The 17,739-nt window shown below is 33.5% G+C and overlaps 1 protein-coding gene across 2 annotated transcripts; it reads right to left on the bottom strand.

Annotated features, from left to right (window-relative positions):
- Positions 1-502: 502 nt before the first annotated feature.
- Positions 503-13,542, bottom strand: LOC133181871 (major facilitator superfamily domain-containing protein 12-like). Of its 2 annotated transcripts, none has more exons than XM_061316512.1 (11): positions 13,460-13,542; positions 11,715-12,136; positions 8,945-9,152; positions 7,974-8,100; positions 7,283-7,486; positions 6,737-6,829; positions 6,517-6,609; positions 6,183-6,356; positions 5,811-5,905; positions 3,587-3,717; positions 503-678 (listed from the first exon to the last, which is right to left on the bottom strand). In XM_061316512.1, the coding sequence occupies exons 2-11, from the start codon at positions 11,965-11,967 to the stop codon at positions 560-562; spliced, it is 1,497 nt and encodes a 498-aa protein (XP_061172496.1). In that variant the 5' UTR covers positions 11,968-12,136; positions 13,460-13,542; the 3' UTR covers positions 503-559. The 2 variants fall into 2 exon arrangements, with proteins under 2 accessions (XP_061172496.1, XP_061172497.1); XM_061316513.1 differs by lacking the exon at positions 503-678 and adding an exon at positions 703-929 and having other exon boundaries at positions 13,460-13,541.
- Positions 13,543-17,739: the final 4,197 nt, after the last annotated feature.

Here is a 17,739-nt window from a genome sequence, read left to right as displayed (position 1 = left end):
AAAGCTTATTTAAAATATAAAAGAATATGAAAATTTGTTGAATATCAATGCTTGTTAAACATATACAGTTGAACTTTGGTATCTCAAACACTGATATCTTGAATACCCCAACCACTTATTTTTTAAGTATTTTACCCTTGATATCTTAAATCCTCAGATATCCTGAAGTTTTAGCTCGGTCCCATCGAGTTCGAAATAACAAGGTTTGACTGTAGTTATTCATAAGCAAATATCAACTGCTAACTTTAATATATTTTCCTTTTTTCTGAAATTCATTTTTCTTTTTTATAAAATTTTTTTTTTACCAGAAAATAAAATAAAACCTCCTCCATTTTACATAAGATCAAACAGAAGATCTCTTTTGGGTCATAACATACTGGCTAAAAATTTCCTTGTGTTTCTATCCTCCTTGCTACATATGCAAATTTTATAAACATTATGTAAACATTTAAACAGATGCACTACCTCTATACAAAAAAAAATTTCAATGAGCATCATAGTATAAAACTTTATGAATGTGCACATGAAATACTTTTCGGTTTAATTGAGACAATGTAATCTATTCATTATGCCTGAATGTATTTTGAGTGATATGGTTCCCAAGGAGAGGTCTTCTTTCTTCTTCATTGACAGAGTTATCTTCCTTTAAGCCATGAACTGGTTTTTTCAATGCATTTTCTGCAAAGCCATACACATCATTTAAGTCAAAGAATATTACAAGGCAGTCAACTTAGCAAGAATATATAAACCAAAACCGGGGAAGCAGAATGGTAATTAAATCATGCAATCTGATGCACCATTTTCCAGGCACACAATATGATAGCATGCAGCATGCTAGGACTGAGTTCTGTTGTGGAGGAGGGGCTCTCTCTCACTGTCACTGATGATGCTGCCATTTTCATTAACAACCAGACTTTTCATGGGTTTTGCTGTAATCCAAAACATAATCCACTCTCAATAAGAGAAATATTGAGGGGAATATAAGTATATTGAGAAAGCAAGGAAAACAATCAAAAAGCAAAACTTAGAGCTGATAATAGGAAGAGCTTGTTTATAATGTTGGGCAAATGCAGATAGGCTTCACAAAAGTAATACTGGCCCTAATTTTTCTTTATAAATATTTATCATCATTTTTATTAATACAGTACAAATCTATGTGACTCTATATACAGTAAAACTTGTTTAGTATGCATATGAACACGGATATAGTGAATTCATGGATATAGCACATTTTTCTTGGATCCCCAGCTATATAAATTTAACGAATTTCTTATACAGATATAATTACGGATATAGCGAAGTAATTTCACAGGTTCCAGTGACTTCGTTATAACTGAGTTTTACTGTAAATACTGCATGTAGTTGAGGGTAAAATTGAAAATTTTCACCCCAAGAAAAACCATTGTTGAAAGGTGAAGCCCATGCATAGATTCTGAAGTGGTTAACAAAATGTATAAATACTAATTGATCTTGTAAATATTTTTAAATAAAAACATGCCTTTGTGATGTGTGTAAAATTTGTTTGATAAATTTTAGCTGTATTGATAGATACAAGCTGTTTTCAAATTGGTTGACATATCCTTTATGAACCCTATCTCTACCAAAAATGATGTACTGATCTGAAGGTTAGGATTTTTGTCTCATGGCAGACCCACAAACAGCCTTTTCTGACTGAAGCAAACCTGCACAAGTTTGCACATACACATGTGTGTACCTGCACATGTGTTCAAAATCATCAAAATCATGGTGATTATTTTTACTTAAAAGTACTCATAATAAGAAACATTTCTTCTTGCATTGTTATTGAAATACCCACAAATCAGATCCTTTATATATAAGTACATGAATATCAATTTAAATAACTTAACATAGCTAAAGAAAAGCCTTAACATTACATTCAGAAAATTTTTTTTAAATTGAATTAAATGAGAAAAGTTAAACAAGAGGCCCATGGGCCTTAATGGTCACCTGAGTATCATGAGTTTTTCAGGCTATATCTCCTTTGAGCCCACCTTGAAATGGCTAAATAGACTTATATCACATAGATTCAACAGTTTGATGAGAACTCTGTAATCATTATCAAATTTATGTACTATGTCCCCTATAAATTGATGAATAATGAAATAAACATTGTACATGTATAATAAATTTCAATACATGACACCCTCCAAACAATTTTAAAGATTTTCTCCTATTTCTATATAAAATTTGATCCCCTATTGTGCCCCTTCCCCACCCCCTACTATGATTAGAAAAAAAAGTTGAATGTGCATTACCTGAGGATTTATGCTGGCATATCATGACCCAGCATAAATCCTCTGTTCTGAATGAGCAGAAGGTGATGGGTTTTCCTAGTATAAATTCCCATCCAATTTTTTTTAAATCTTATTGTGGCCCCATTCCCAGGGTCATGATTTGGAGAAAATTGAATCTGGCATTCTGCACTACCTCGGGATACTTCCATATAAATATGACTGTCAACGGCTCTGTTGTTCTTGAGAAGAAGACTTTTAATAAAAGGTTTTTCTATAAACTCCTATATTAAACCTTGATCTCCCAATGTGGCCCCAACTTACCCCCAGGGGTCATAATTTGAACTAACATGAATCTACACTACCTGAGGATGCTTCCATATAAATATGACCATCTAATGACTTGCTGTTCTTGAGAAAGAAGATTTTCAATGATTTTCCCTATATATTCCTCTGTAAAACTTTCATCCTCCATTGTGCCCCCACCCTTCCATCAGGGGGTCATGATTTGAATAAACAAGAATCTACACTACTTGGAAGAACCTTCCATATAAATCTATGACTCTGCATTTCTTGAGAAGAAGATTTTTTTGAAATTTTTCCTATGTATATATTCCTATGTTAAACTTTGATCCCCCATTGTGGCCCCACCCTCCCCCGGCGATCAAGATTTGAACAAACATGAATCTGCACTACCTGAGGATGCTTCCATATAAATATGGGTTTGTTGTTCTTGAGAAGAAGATTTTTAAGGATTTAACTAACTATAGTCCCAGGTAAAACTATGATTCCCATTGTGGCCCCACCATTCCCCCAGGGGCCATGATTAGAACAAAACTGAATCTAAACTAGGTCAGGAAGCTTTCATATAAGTTTATCTCCTATTGGCCAGTGGTTCTTGAGAAGATTTTTTAATGACCCCACCCTATTTTTGCCTTTTCTTGATTATCTCCCCTTGGAAGGGGCACTGCCCTTCATTTGATAAAATCTAACTCCCCTTCAGCCAAGAATACTTTGTGGCAAATTTGATTGAAATTGGTCCAGTGCTTCTTGAGGAAAAGTTAATAATGTGAAAAGTTTACACACAAGATGCACACCCGTACACCTGCATGACCAAGGACTAAAACAGATAGCAAAAGGTCACCTATATGACTCAGATGACCTACAAAGATAAAAAGAGAAAGCAACTTTTCAAAAAAAGCAGGTAGCAAGTCAAAGCTAGCTGCTTCTCAGACGAACAGTATAAAATACATATAAAAATTAAATAAATGAATGCAAAAGTTCAGGAAATTGCATGTGATATTTCCTTATTAAGGAAGACAAACACTACCTACCATTGTTTGACCTGACTCCAATTTTGCTTGGAAGAAGAGTCAACAGTGCTAGCAATGCTAAAGCTGCCACACCCCCAGGGACAAAAGTCAACACCAGGCGATAGTATCCTTTACAACTAGGACAACAAGCTCTGACAAAAAAAAAGTATCATAGTTATTTATTACATATATACATTACTTAAATGTCTGTGATTTTTGCCTGAGGCCGTTAGACCGAAGGCAAAGTTTGATTCGAGGGGTCGACAAAATGAATTTTACTCAAGAACACAGTCAATAAATGTTTTGTTATACCTTTTGCTTTTATTGTGATATATCTTGCTCTGTCCTCCCTATTTGCGATAATATGTTAATTCCATATCTGTTGAACACCAACGAATGCAAATAAGATATGGCTGATCCCCCCTATGTGACATAAAAAACGTCATGGCGGTCCAATATCTCATTGACAGATCCAATATCTCACTCTGCAGTCAAACATCGATTTTTTTATGACCGCTCAGTAAAACATTGGAAATACATGTATTAGACTTCTTTCAATATAGATTTATATAGGAAGCAATTTATTAAGGTATAACAATGAAAATTCCTGTTTGCTAATTACACTTCTTTAGTTCTAAATTGCATCTTGGCACATTTTGTGAATTTATAAAATTCTTTCAAGAATTTGTTTTTCAAATTTGAATTTTTAATATTACTCAGTTGTTTAATATAATATATTCTTATACCTTAAGTTTAAAAAATTTGTTCCTATATAAATCATTACAAATAAAAGTAACATTTCCAATGTTTTACTGAGCGGGCATAAAAAAAATCGATGTTTGACCGCGGAGTGAGATATTGGACCTGTCAATGAGATGTTGGATTGCTTACATCACATAATGGGCGGGGTCAGCTAAATCTCATTTGCATTTGTTGGTGGTCGACATACATGTATGTCAAAAAAAAAAAATAAAATAAGTAAATAAAAGGTATAACAAAACATTCATTGACTGTGTTCTCGGGCAAAATGCGTTTTGTCGACCCCTCAAACCAAACTGTTTGCCTTTGGCCTAACAGCCTAAGGCAAGCAGTTTGGTTCTTGAGTCTGACAAAATGCATGTTGCCCTCGAACCCAGTCAAAATGTATACTGCTTGTGCCTTTCAAAGACCTTCTTTGCTCAGATACTTTAATACTCTCATTGCATTGTGTGATATGGGATCAATGCACAACTCTGAGATTTAATTAATACTGGTACAAGTGAATTTTTGTGCATTTGCTTGGTAATATACTGTACAGCAGGAAATTAACTCGCGGAGTTAATATTCGCTATATTCGCGGAAATAAAAATTCCGTGAATTCAACATACAGTGAATAATTCTTCAAAAATTGATAAGGATAAATTGAAATATTACCGATATCTGTGATTAAATTCGGTAACTCTATTTGTGTTTCTTGCAAACATAAAAGCAGTAATTGATATATAGAGGAGATGTAGACTGTCTTCCTAATTATGCGGGTGAACGGATTAATTACTAAGACGTTAACAATTGATAAATAAACATCTATAACATTCAATTCTGCCACCCAGTAGAGGTGCGATGTAATTATCTATAAAACATGTATTGTTAGATTTCACCCGTGCGTATCACTCAGTCCTACATGTATTATCTTTAATCAAGGCACTTACGTTGTAAAGACAACACTGTTACACATTAATTAAATTTTATTAACAGTTCAACATTTTGACTATCGGTAGTGACAACTGATTTAGATTCAAAGGGATTTAAATATACTGCAGTAAATACTACTCTGTACTCAACTCAAAACGTACCTATGAACAAACACCTGCCAAATGGCTTCTTTTTTTACATGAATGTTTTGGATACGACTTGAAATCACTTGAATAAATCACTCGAGTATAGAATCATATGTATTTCAAAAATATTTAATAAAAAGAAAGAAAACACGAGAAAGAAAGAAGAAAATTTATCTGAATGAGTAACATTGTACATCGTATGATATTTTATCTTCTAATCCAATCGGGATTCGTTCTATTTAATCGGGTTCATAATCGACAAAATACGCAAGAAAAATATTTGCAGTGCTGAAAAAGTTTTTGTATAATTTTTCCTTTCCGCGAATTCAAACGACCGCGATTTGCTGCAAGTTGAACAAATCGCGAACTTTTCCAACCGCGATTTTAACCTGCTGTACAGTACGTATACTTATTTGAAAAACACTTACACACAAGGATGCAGATGTTGTATCAGCACAACCGCAACTCCATTTGATAATTTGTCAGTAAAACTCATGGCACCATAAACAAATGCTCCAGATTCCTACAATATATAACTAATGGAGTGACAGTTAACTTTAAAAGTACTAAAAAAAAAAAAAAAAAAAAAAAAAAAAAAAAAACCAGACTTGAAAAAAAAATACAAAGACAATCTTGAAAGTGAAAGTTAACTTCTATGTCAATGTACTTGATGCAAAATCTTCCACTTACTTACACTCATTCCATGTTTCTAGAGAAAATCTGCCAAACATTCAATATTCAATACTCAACTTAAGCTATTGAAGATCATTTTAAAGCCCTACCCTTCCTACATTACTTACAACATTGTTGGCAATAAGATCAGAGGTCATGGCCAGTGAGGTCACCAACATTGTTGACCCTCCCAAACCAAGCAGGACAACAGCCCCATACACCTGTTTGGCTGTGTCCTCACTCAGAAAATAGATCCATACACATGCTCCAACACCAAAGAATAGTCCTACGGCATAAGTAGCCTGAAAAATAGTGCTCAGAGTAATCATTTCAGCATGCTTCTCTCTTATATTTCCCATATTTTATTTAAAAAAGGTTATAGCTCCATTTTCCAACAGTTCCTGCTTTCTTTCTGATATAAACTGTGTTTGGTTCAAGTTTCTGGTAAAGCCTAAAACTTACCTTTCTTCCTAGAATGGAGTTGATTGGTCTCATGGCAACAGATGCTATGAAACCCGAGACATACACAACTAAAGGACAGATGGCTACAGTATCCTGAAACAAACCCAGAAATATTTAAGTTTTTTATGTTTTGCTGAAAATAAGATATACATGTATACATATGTTGGTTTTTTAAATGCTTGAAGGCATTTTCAAGTCAAGAAAGTTGATGGTAACTGACCTTTGGTAATAGAAGAGTTTCTGTGACATATAAAGGGAGATAAATCTGAGATACATTTACAAACAGCCTGGTGCACATGTACACTAATGCAATCTACAAAAAAAAATTAATCTCTGATCATATATAAGTACATGTAAAAAGCAGTTCATGGAATAAGTACCCCATGTATAGTATTGTTCAAAATGAAACAAGAAATAGTCCCAGTCATACCCTGGACAATGCTTTGTATGATTGTTTGGGCACTCGGGTCATCTTTATCATCACTGTTTGTACTATTCATTACATTTGCAAGGTAATCCTAATAACTTTACAACTGTTCCCTTTTCAATACAGTAAAACACGCTTATAATGAATTGACGCTTATAGCAAAGTGATTTTCATTTCATATTTTATTAACTTTAAAATTATATGTTGTAAACCTATTGGATATAACAAATTATGCTTAACATAACGAAGAGGAATTGTCCGTCCCTGGCACTTCATTGTAAGCATGTTTTACTGTACTCAAACTTCATGAATTTTACACTTTTTAAGACATTTGTCTACCTGATAAAACTGCATTGTTTTTAACCAACATGACCATGTCATTCTGCTGCGAAGAGCTGTGGATTTTTCTATACTGGTGGAATATCCATCAGCATAAGCATTCTCTGCTGCGCTTAAATCCTCATGCTGCACTGGCTCACGGACAATGAAATGGAAGGCAATACTGAAGACAAGGCCCATCCCCACAATAATAAATACGAGATTCTGAATTAAAAGAGAAATGAAGAGCAATTAAAGACAAAGACCCATCTTCACAATAATGAATACAAGATTCTGAATTAAAAGAGAACTGAAGAACAATTAAAATAATTTTTAAATTACATGTAATAAATTCCTAAAGAAATGATATGCTTTGCATTTATTCTGACTTGTTTATTCTAAGGGAACAGAGTGGCAATTTTCTGTTTGCAGGAATGCCCAACTCTCTTGACTAAGTATACATGTATATATGGGAAAATCAACAATGTCAGGGAAATATAATAGAAAAGGTCATTGTTACAAAGCCTGTGGACAGCTAAATGCAATGTTCTTGACATGGCATAATTATATGTAAATTTGATTAAATTATTTTTTATTTTTTTCTTGAAAGTGAGCTAAATGCTACAGAACATGTACATTAAGCAATTTGGATGGATATGCCCTGTTCATACAAAGAGCAGTATATGCCTACAGTCTGAAAATCTTGGCCTACTCTGAATTTGAGAGAGTCCACGGATGTTAGCTGTGTTTCCGTGCTGTCACTTTTATCACCATGAACTATAAATAACAACCAGAAGATACCAAACACGGCCAGATTGGACAGGACGGTAAAGGCATATCTAAATATAGTAACAAATAAAACATCAGTTTATAAAATTGACCATTGTGACTAACACAAAATATTTGCTGCTAGTACATGGATAACTTGAACACACATTTTTATTTTGAACCCTGCAAAACTTGAAACTTAAACTTAATATCTGTAGTGCCAAAAATTATAAAGGCTCGATCCTGGCCTCCGTTTATACTCAGTTTGTAGGTATATGTATATGTAAAATAAGCAATCAGGAATTTGCAAATACAGTCAAACCTCGTTATCTCAAGCTCAACGAGATGAATCTTCCAGATATCTGAAGATTTGAGATATTGAAGGTAAAATACATAAGGAAAGAGTGATTGGGACTTCCAATTGACTTTGACATATCTACATATAATGTATCTAAGTATTCAAGATATCAGTGTTTGAGATACATCTGTTCAACTAAATACTCAAGTCTGTGCTTGTGTACACTTCCTCATTAAAATATACATTTCAGAAATGGATCTTAAGTTTGTGACATCCCCACAAGGTACACTTCTTTGTGAGCTGTTTAATAAGCTTATCATAGATACATTATTGCTGTCCTATCAGTGCCTCTCAGGTTTTTATAGATTTGCTTAAAAGGTCCATTGAAATTTACATTTTATCACATGCACTGATCATGTGCAAGCCATATAGAAATTTAATCCCACAGGTGAGTTATCCCGACAGTATGTTAAATAACTTCAAGTTATCTCTAAAGCAAAGGGTTAGGCCACAGCCACCACCTTAAATTCTGTTAATCATCATAAAATAATAAGAATTCTTTCTTGTACATTTCTAATTCAAAGTCAAGTTTTGTAAGTGGTATTTTGTAAACCCACCTAATTCCATTCAGTTCTACTCTTTCATTTTCATCCTGTGTGAGATCAGGGATGAGTGACAGATGTGAAATCTGAGTGGAAGCCCAGCCAAACTGGAAGATCACCACAAAAGGTGCAAAATAAATAAACTTTGACCAGTCCGGAGCATTGGAACAGGTAATACAGTCATTAAAGACAAACGGATAACTGCAAGCCACACAGATTGTACCTTTAATCAAAAATACACAAATTTCATTAAAATACAGAACTGAATAATGTTGAATCATACAATAGTTGTGTAGACTTAGAACATCAGTGGAATTTATGAATACTGTTTACAGGGTTATTTTCACCATTTCACACTTGCAAGCAATTTTGCCCAGTTTTAAATTCGCCTGGTCACAATTATGTAAAAGAAAATATACTGTATTCTTTGAATTTGCCCTGAGCATTTTTCCTCTTTTTTTGAAAATAACTAAAAATTCAAATAGTTTGTGATGTCACCGAAACAAAAACTGATGATAATCTACATCCAAATGATATTCTTTGTGATTTTATTCACAATTGGCATTTGCATACATTTCTAGAGATTTTCATACCACCTTCACCCATAAGGAATTGAGGTATGTTTAGATGAAACTCACAGGTCCAGTGGTTTTTGAAAAGAATATTAAGGATGGACCTGTGTCGTTCTATGTCAAAGCAGCTTTATTTGATGTCACAATAGCTGCGTTCTTTTTTATCAGTTGATTTTTGCATTAATGTGCTCGGAACTGCGATATAACATCGTTAGGGATAACACTGCTAATAAAGTGTACAAGAAATGTTAACAATTTGCAAAAAGAAAATTTAAATTTAAAATAATAATGGTTTTATTTGATTTAGAATGTGTTATTAGAATTCTCTTTTGTTGATTGATAACTCATAGCAATAATACTTGACGATAGCATGCTGTGAAGTGCAAAATGCAGCAATCAAAGTAGCTAAAACAGGAAAAAAAATTTAAATTTTGTGATTAAATATAAACATTAATTGTATTTTCACAATAAAACTAAGACAAAATTTTTAAAAATGCACTTGCACCTAATCATGCTTATAGATTAGTAAATTTAATTGTCAAGCCATTTCCAACAGGTGTTTGTAATGAGGAAGGGGAGAGGGAGTAAAAGAATGATTGAAATCTGGTAGAAAAAATCAAATCAGTGTAAACAGTCATTAATCTAAACAAACTACTTGGTCTTTTATTCATGTGTTCATCAATGCTTACTTACTTTTGTCTTAATGCAGAAAGGTCAATATTTTTGACACAACAGTACAAAAATTACTGAAAACTACATATTTCTTGTTTATTTTCTCATAAAGGTATACTTTTTTCTTTATCTAAATAAAAAGATAATTCATTTCTTCCAAAAAAAATATTAACCACAACATTTACACACAAAGACTTTTTAAGATATTACCTATAATACATAACAAAATTGTTAAAAATTCGTCGGAGTGATACTCACATTGTGCTCCCTTATAATTTTTCATGCAAGATGAATTATAATAAATTTGCCTTCATTTTAAAGGCAGAGATTTTTTACCGGGTGGTAAATTCCAGGTGAGGGAGGGGTTTATTTTGTACAGGTGTGAATGCCTTGAGGGCTAGCCGTCTACCTGTGGTCGTTTGTCCTCTAATCCCTATACACAGGAAGTGATTTAATACACAGTAGAATACCCAAGAAGTCAAACTATGAAACTTTACCCATGTTGGGATTTTGAGATTATTTTAAATTAGAAATAAAAAGTTGTAATTAAAGTTTAATCTCAATATTTTTATTAATTTATAATTGAATGTGTGTCAAAACATTCCCACCCATTAAAACAATATTATTATTTAAAGTATTTGTTGAGCTTTGAAAAAAAAAATATACCTAATTTTGATATAATATATTATCATAAAGAATATCACTATTATTACAAATACGAAAGGTGTATGTGTATATACATGTGTATATACTCTGTTGTTTATACCATGTGTGGTAAATATCAAAGGATCAAAAGTTAATTGGAAAGTCACCACGAGTGCCAAACAAGGTGTACAGGGTATACACAGGGACTAGTAAGTAAGTGTCAATCAAGTTCTAGCACCCAATGATGTACCTTAATGCACTTGATTGACAGGGATACACAGACCAGGTATTTTCGAAGGCGGTGCTTAAAATCTCTGCCTTTAAAGATGTAAATCAAATAGTTTAAATAAATGTTGATTTTAAAAGTGATTTGGCACATTGGTTTTTTTTGACATTTTTTGCAGAATCGAAGCTGTCTTGAAATAATATTTTTTAGCATTTCACACTGTTTTTGCATGTGCTGCTGTGTAAAAATTAAAGGTATTATTTTTATTGCCTAAAATTTATAGGTAAGTTGCAAGGAAAGAAATGTCGAAAGTTTCAAAATTTTCACACAAAGACTTTTCGGACATAGGTCCCCCCTTCAGTGGAAATTATAAAAAGTTTAAATATGATAGATAACAGATGGATGACTGATACTAAATTACTATCAGAAACGCTCACTTGAGCCTTTAATTTAATTATGTAAGCTAACAAATGTACATACCAGAACTCATACAAAACATGAATTTCATTTGATAATTCTAACAGGCAGGTGGTGTAGATATTTAAAAAAACATGGAACAAAATATCTACATAAGTACAATTTTTATGGCACTTAAGAAGTGAAGTTTTTCAAATATTTAATCTAAGTATAAATACATGTACATATATGTAAAAGTGAATTTTCCACTCACCAACTAGATGCCAAGATTTTCTTTTTCCTAGACGACAAAAACCTCTTGTGTTGTCAGATTCATAGCCAATAAAAGGTGTGAATAAAGCATCACTCACTTGTCCAATCAACATCAAGTATCCAGCTAAATTATTATTAAAGTTCATCACTTGATGAAAGTAAACAATCAGGTAACTGAACCATACAGAGGCTGTGAGGTCATTGAGAACATGCCCAACACTGTAGCCTAGTCTCTGGGTTAATGGTAAACCCATTCTGTCAATGATTTCACAGCAATATTCTGCTTTTGTTTAATTGAACACACTTTGAGAAAGTTTAGAGATTATGGTGAAGTAAGGAAGTTTTTTGTCTTCATCCAAGGTAACAGCAAAAGTCACTGCTTATGTGATGTATTCACACTTCCATTCCATTTTAATTGATCACCTGCAAATAATTTCAAACTTGCATTCTCTCCTCACCAAGCAATATACATTTTAATTATACAATCTAGTTGACTTTTTATTTGTCAGAGATTGGTACCTTAATACCTGAATTCATTTGTTACATCAATCTGTTGTCCATTATTTTTAAATGTAGATCCAAGTTCTTACACCAACCCTCTTTATTACTGTATAAAAGAAGACTGCATAATAACTTACATGTATGAGCCGGGTTGTTTCTAAGACCCGGAGGGCCAGGGAATTTTCCTACCTAGTTGTGATGTTGTAATCCCCCAGTTATTCTGGTATTTTCCCTCAGCCTTCTTTTAGGGAAGGAACCCCAGACCCCCTCTACTTTTTTAAATTTTAATGTCCTCTGCTATTGGCTACCCTGATAAGGGTCTACTTTTCCTTGGAGAATCTGAATTTCTAGCATGTACCAATTACTATATTATATTTAATAGCACTATATGTCTTAAGAGAGTTCTGGATCCCCTCCCTCAGTGAATCCTCTCTTGGTTTGGGGGTGGGCAGGGGAGGGTATATTTCTCTTAAAATTGTTAAAGAAAGTTAAAATACAACAATTGTCCATTTAAAACAAAAAGAGATTCTAGTAACTCTTCCATGCTTAAAATTAATGTTAGTTGGCCACGTCTATACCTTGACTTCATTACTATTAATGTGTGAACACCAAAGTACTCAAATTACCAACATATATTTTATATGTGTACTGTACAACATCCTCGCAAGCCAGGGGTCCTGAGTCAACACGTTGCCGTTGGACCCCTGGCATATTTCATTCAATATTTGTGGGCTTGCTTCTCTCATTGAGAAGCACCAATCAAATTAAAGGTTTCATAAATAGTTAGATAAGGATTCAGTTGACACCTCAAATGCAAGTGTTACAAGTTGTTTATCAAAGAATGGCTTAATGTGATTGGTTGAGAGATAAGAAAAACAATCAAGATTTGTAATTTTTCCGAAAGACGTCGCTACAGTCAACCCACAAATATTGAATGAAATATGCCAGGGGTCCAACGGCAACGTGTTGACTCAGGACCTCTGGCTTGAGAGGATGACTGTACAATGAATCAAACATCGTTTCATCAAAAGTAGACTAGCTAGATCATTTGCCACAGACTTAGTTTTATCTGCTGCTTTTTTGTAAAACGATGAAAAAAATTATATATATGACCAAGAAAAGTTTTAATGGCTATACTGTAACAGTATAATATCAATAAACTATAATAATTTGATTTCGAACATAAAAAAATTAATTTAATTCTGATAGCAGTTTAAGTCGAGTTAAATATATTACATCCTTTACCTGTCAATGCTGCTGCGATTGTAAATAGTTCACGGCATGGTGCGTTCAGATGACAATCACGTTAACAGCTGTAATTGATCAATCCGCTACTTCATTTTGTAAGTCATGTGCTTTTTGTGAAACGATAAACAATCCATGTGACAGGACACGTGCTTCCTCTTCAAATTATTCCATTCGGCAAACCTCGGCTGATTCCGTTACCTTCATCAGGGATGAGGTACGAATCGGCCGAGGAGTGCCGAGTGCAAATTATTCCTCCGTCGGCAAACGGATCACGTTCGTCCTTTTCCGTCACCGAAAAAAAAGAAGACTCGGAACCACAGGCAAGTTTCGTATATGGGCCACCTATTTTTAATATATTCGATCAGTGCATATTATCTATTCAAGATATAATACTAAAGTCAGGTACTCTTCACACAATTGCTCCGAAGAAAATAGTTCCATTCATGATCAGTAGATACAACATTACAACAAATGTTAAGAATAATGATGTATATTTAATTCGTTAAAGAAAACAAAATTAACGTTAAAAGATTTTAAGAAAATCACTTTTCCCCCAGAAAAGGAAATAAAAAATTTTCATATTCCTACGCTCGCTGCCTCCTCAGTCTTTTTCACGAAAATATGTAGGTCATCCTTCGATTGATAGTGATAAATCTTTTCACCAATTATATACCTGTCATGATTATTGTTCGTTAATTGCCGTATATTTTCTTTTGAGTGAGAATGTTAATCATTAACTATGTGTGTTTTTTTTCTCTTTTTTTTAAAATAACGGAATGGATATTATGGTTAAACACCTGCAATCGTAACTTCTCGGCAAAGCAACGAGCTCGTCGGAAAGGATCTTCGCACGTGTGCAAACCTAGTCTATTTGGTCTTGCAAGCATAGGTATGTGCACCGTTCGCTAGCGAAGCTTAGATCATGTAGAATGGGTATCAGTATTTGCTACGGACATGAGGAAGAACTATACACCAGTTTCATAACAAGTGCAGGTTTTTTACTCAAGCCCTATAGACTGGACTAGAGGAGCTGAGTTATCTAAAACGATGCTAGGTCATTGCACTACTCAGTTTATAAACACGAAAATATACTATTTTTGTAAATAAAAACATTTCTAGAAACAAAAATGAAGTTTATCTTCAAAACGTCTCTATATTCAAAGTCTATATAAAGTTTTAAATGTCGGATTTTATTCTATGACGAAGGAATGTTCAGTGACGCTCCACAGCCGCAACCGATCTCGCGCTTTACTTTGCGTTTAACAACGGCCGTCAATGCATCTCTAGACGAGTTCATTGATTACTCTTGTTGACCCATCTTTAACATATGCCTATACTTTGAGTGATAGTACTTTAATAGCACAAAATTAAAAAATAAATTAAAATCTATCCTTGATAGATCTATAGTTTTGCTATTTAAAAAATTGGGCTATCTTTGATCTTTGCTTGGACTTGTTTCGAATTTTTACAGAAGATTCTATCATTGGAAAGTTAGATGGTACACATGTAGCACAGGCCCATAGTACGCGGGATTTTTTCGGAGCCCTCCCCCCCCCCCTTTCACTTTGAAAACGTTGCTACAGGCCTGTAACATGCTATTTGGATTAAAATATTTCTGAAAATGAGTGAGCTGTTAAATACATCTTTAAAATTATACGGTTGATTATATTTAGTCTATGTTCTATGGGAAATTAAAACTATTTTTTAGGCATCTGCAACGTTGTGATAATAAGTCACTATACACGCATGTAACGTTATATATGTACATGCAGTTTTCTTAGTACATGCATATATTTTAATCAACAAAAGATGTTGAAACTCAGTAGCCTAAATATTATGTCATTTTAGGATATTTATGGCCATTGTATAGTTGACTTTCTACAGCTTGAGTATCTCTGACGTTTTATCAGTAAATAGTTTTTTTTTAATTAGAAATTATCTGAGCATAATGAAAATTCGAATAAATTAAAAGTCGAATATCTTGGATATGGGGTAACCCATATCTGTTCTTGTTACCACAAAAATAAGTAGGTGCCCCGTATACGAAACAAGTGCCTGTGCTCGGAACACGGCTAATATATTCTCTGTGGAGATGCGAAAGCCTGACCACTTCTCTAAAGAAAGTTATGGCATGGCCGTAGGAACGGGGGGGGGGGGGTAGGGGGAATTTTTCCGATATATAGATTACTATAGAAAACATAGATACTATATGCTTGTGCCCCCTCAATAAAAACGTCTGATGACTTTTTTTTGGCTTGTCAAGGAATTTTTGGTAGTTGATAGTTCCCCCACAACTGAAAATGTGTGGCTGTGCCCCCCCCCCCCCCAACTGAAATTGCTTCCTACGGGTCTGTATGGTGGCATATTTCTGTCCCCCTACACGCAAGATAAATTACATTTGTTTACATGCGAAACAAAAGTATGTCAACATGCAAGATACATGTAATTATGCCTACATGCAGAATAATTATGTTGACATGCAATTAAGTTACCAATCTTTTTAGAGAGTCGGAATTAACATTGGTAAATTTACATATTTACACCAGTATCTGTCATCATTTGTCCACGATGCAACATGATCATTCTGTAGACATGCTACATAATATTATTTCAGTTAAAGGAGGTTGGATCCTGCTATCAAGAGTAATTTGAAAAAAAATTTATCAAGTATATTTTTAGAATCTACACACATCAGCTGCACATAGCTCAATTAAAACTCGAAATACAAAATGGGGGTTAATGCCCTTCTTTTGGTGATATGGAGCATTTAACAGTTTAATATGACCTTTTTGTACTATAAATATACCATAGGAGTCGGCGTATTTATCTATAAAACAACGTAAACAACAACCAGTGCTCCCAAGCTCACTGGTTGTTGTTTACGTTGCTTTATGGATAAAGGTATCACACTGGTAATTGACCAATCAAAATGAACTTAGTCAATTGTAGTTCCATACATATAAAATTAATTTTTCTTTCTTTTGATAATTTTTTTAATTTTCTTCCAGGCTATTTTTACAACTTTGGTACCTGTGCCTATTAAATTTAATGTACTTTGTAAATAAATAAAGTTTTTTGACAGGAACTATTTTTTTCAGGGCATAGGAGGCTACTTCCTGGGGTGCACTGGAGCTGTTTATAAACACATTGAAAACACGTGGATTTGAGGGTAGCCCTGTTTGCAGATGGAAAAAATCAGAAAATGCCGTGTAGGTACCCTGTTTTTTGGACTCGGCTAATGAGAGAGGTAATGTTTTATACTTCCTGCTAAATATTTTTTCATGAATTAATTTACCTGATTTTTTAAGATTTTTTTTCCTATATAGAAACATATAGTGAAAACAATTACCGGTGTGATACCTTGAAGGTGATTGTGTAAAATCATCTGCATCAATATAAAAGGCTGTTTTAATTTTTAAAAGGCATATTTCAACAAAATATGTCATTTTATGAACTTTCTGTGTGAAAGCACATATTTTAAAAATTAGAAGTAGAGTTGAATTGAATTTTTAGAGATTTCTGTGAAAAATACTTATAATATATCATGTTTTACCCTCAAAACTTTAAATTATGACTTTCAAAGTAGGATTATGCATCTGACATGTAGAAAGAAGTTAGAAAATGTTGGTTTTTTATTTTAGATGACTTTAAACTATGTGCACCACCTGACCGCAGTCAATTATAGTGTCTACAGACTTTGCCGTAAAAGTACTTTAGGCTGATTTTTTCAAGAAAAGACTAATTCTGGGATTGCGAATGAGTTTTCAACAAAAGTGACAACTGCGATAAAATGTGAAGAAGTAAAACATTTTTTCACAGAGTGATAAATTTTACAGAGAGTGGATTTACTTTCATTTTATTCACTTGAAGTAATGCATGTATTACTGCAGTGGAGGAATATAAATAATGAAATGAGGTAAATTTGTCTAATAAAAATAATGCACAAGTAAAATTTATTTAGAATTTTTCAAAAATAAGAAGCTTATGACCAAAAAATGCATAAATACTGTCAGGGCATGAGAGTGAATACTTATTCAGAGTTCTAATCATGTAGCACACATGTAGTACAGAATGTCACTTAGCACCATGGTATGCCTGTTATGGTTCTCTGGACTTTTTGCATGCTTACGCAGCTGACATCCATGATTTTTCAGTTTGTCGGAGAATGTGTTTTGTCATGTTAGCACTTTTATGTAGGTTTTGACCCTCTCTTTTAAATTAAGTCTCAGTCAGGATGCTTATTTCAGCATGATTTGTTAAGCATATTAATATACTGA

The sequence above is a fragment of the Saccostrea echinata genome, unplaced genomic scaffold (assembly GCF_033153115.1).
Source record: "Saccostrea echinata isolate AGI-Se365-2 ecotype Australia unplaced genomic scaffold, CSIRO_AGI_Sech_v1 ptg000009l, whole genome shotgun sequence".
Taxonomy (NCBI): Eukaryota; Metazoa; Mollusca; class Bivalvia; order Ostreida; family Ostreidae; genus Saccostrea; species Saccostrea echinata.
Note: the sequence above shows the minus strand (reverse complement) of the source record. Positions and strands in the feature narration are given on the sequence as shown.

Bases quoted from the DNA above. Each gene is read 5' to 3' on its own strand.
- LOC133181871 (XM_061316512.1), bottom strand. From the start codon at position 11,967: ATGGGTTTACCATTAACCCAGAGACTAGGCTACAGTGTTGGGCATGTT. The intron at 6,830-7,282 runs GTAGACAAATGT...TTTTTTTTGTAG, and splicing joins AAACAATGCAGTTTTATCAG to ATTGCATTAGTGTACATGTG. The intron at 5,906-6,182 runs GTAAGTAATGTA...TATATATTGTAG, and splicing joins ATCTTATTGCCAACAATGTT to GAATCTGGAGCATTTGTTTA.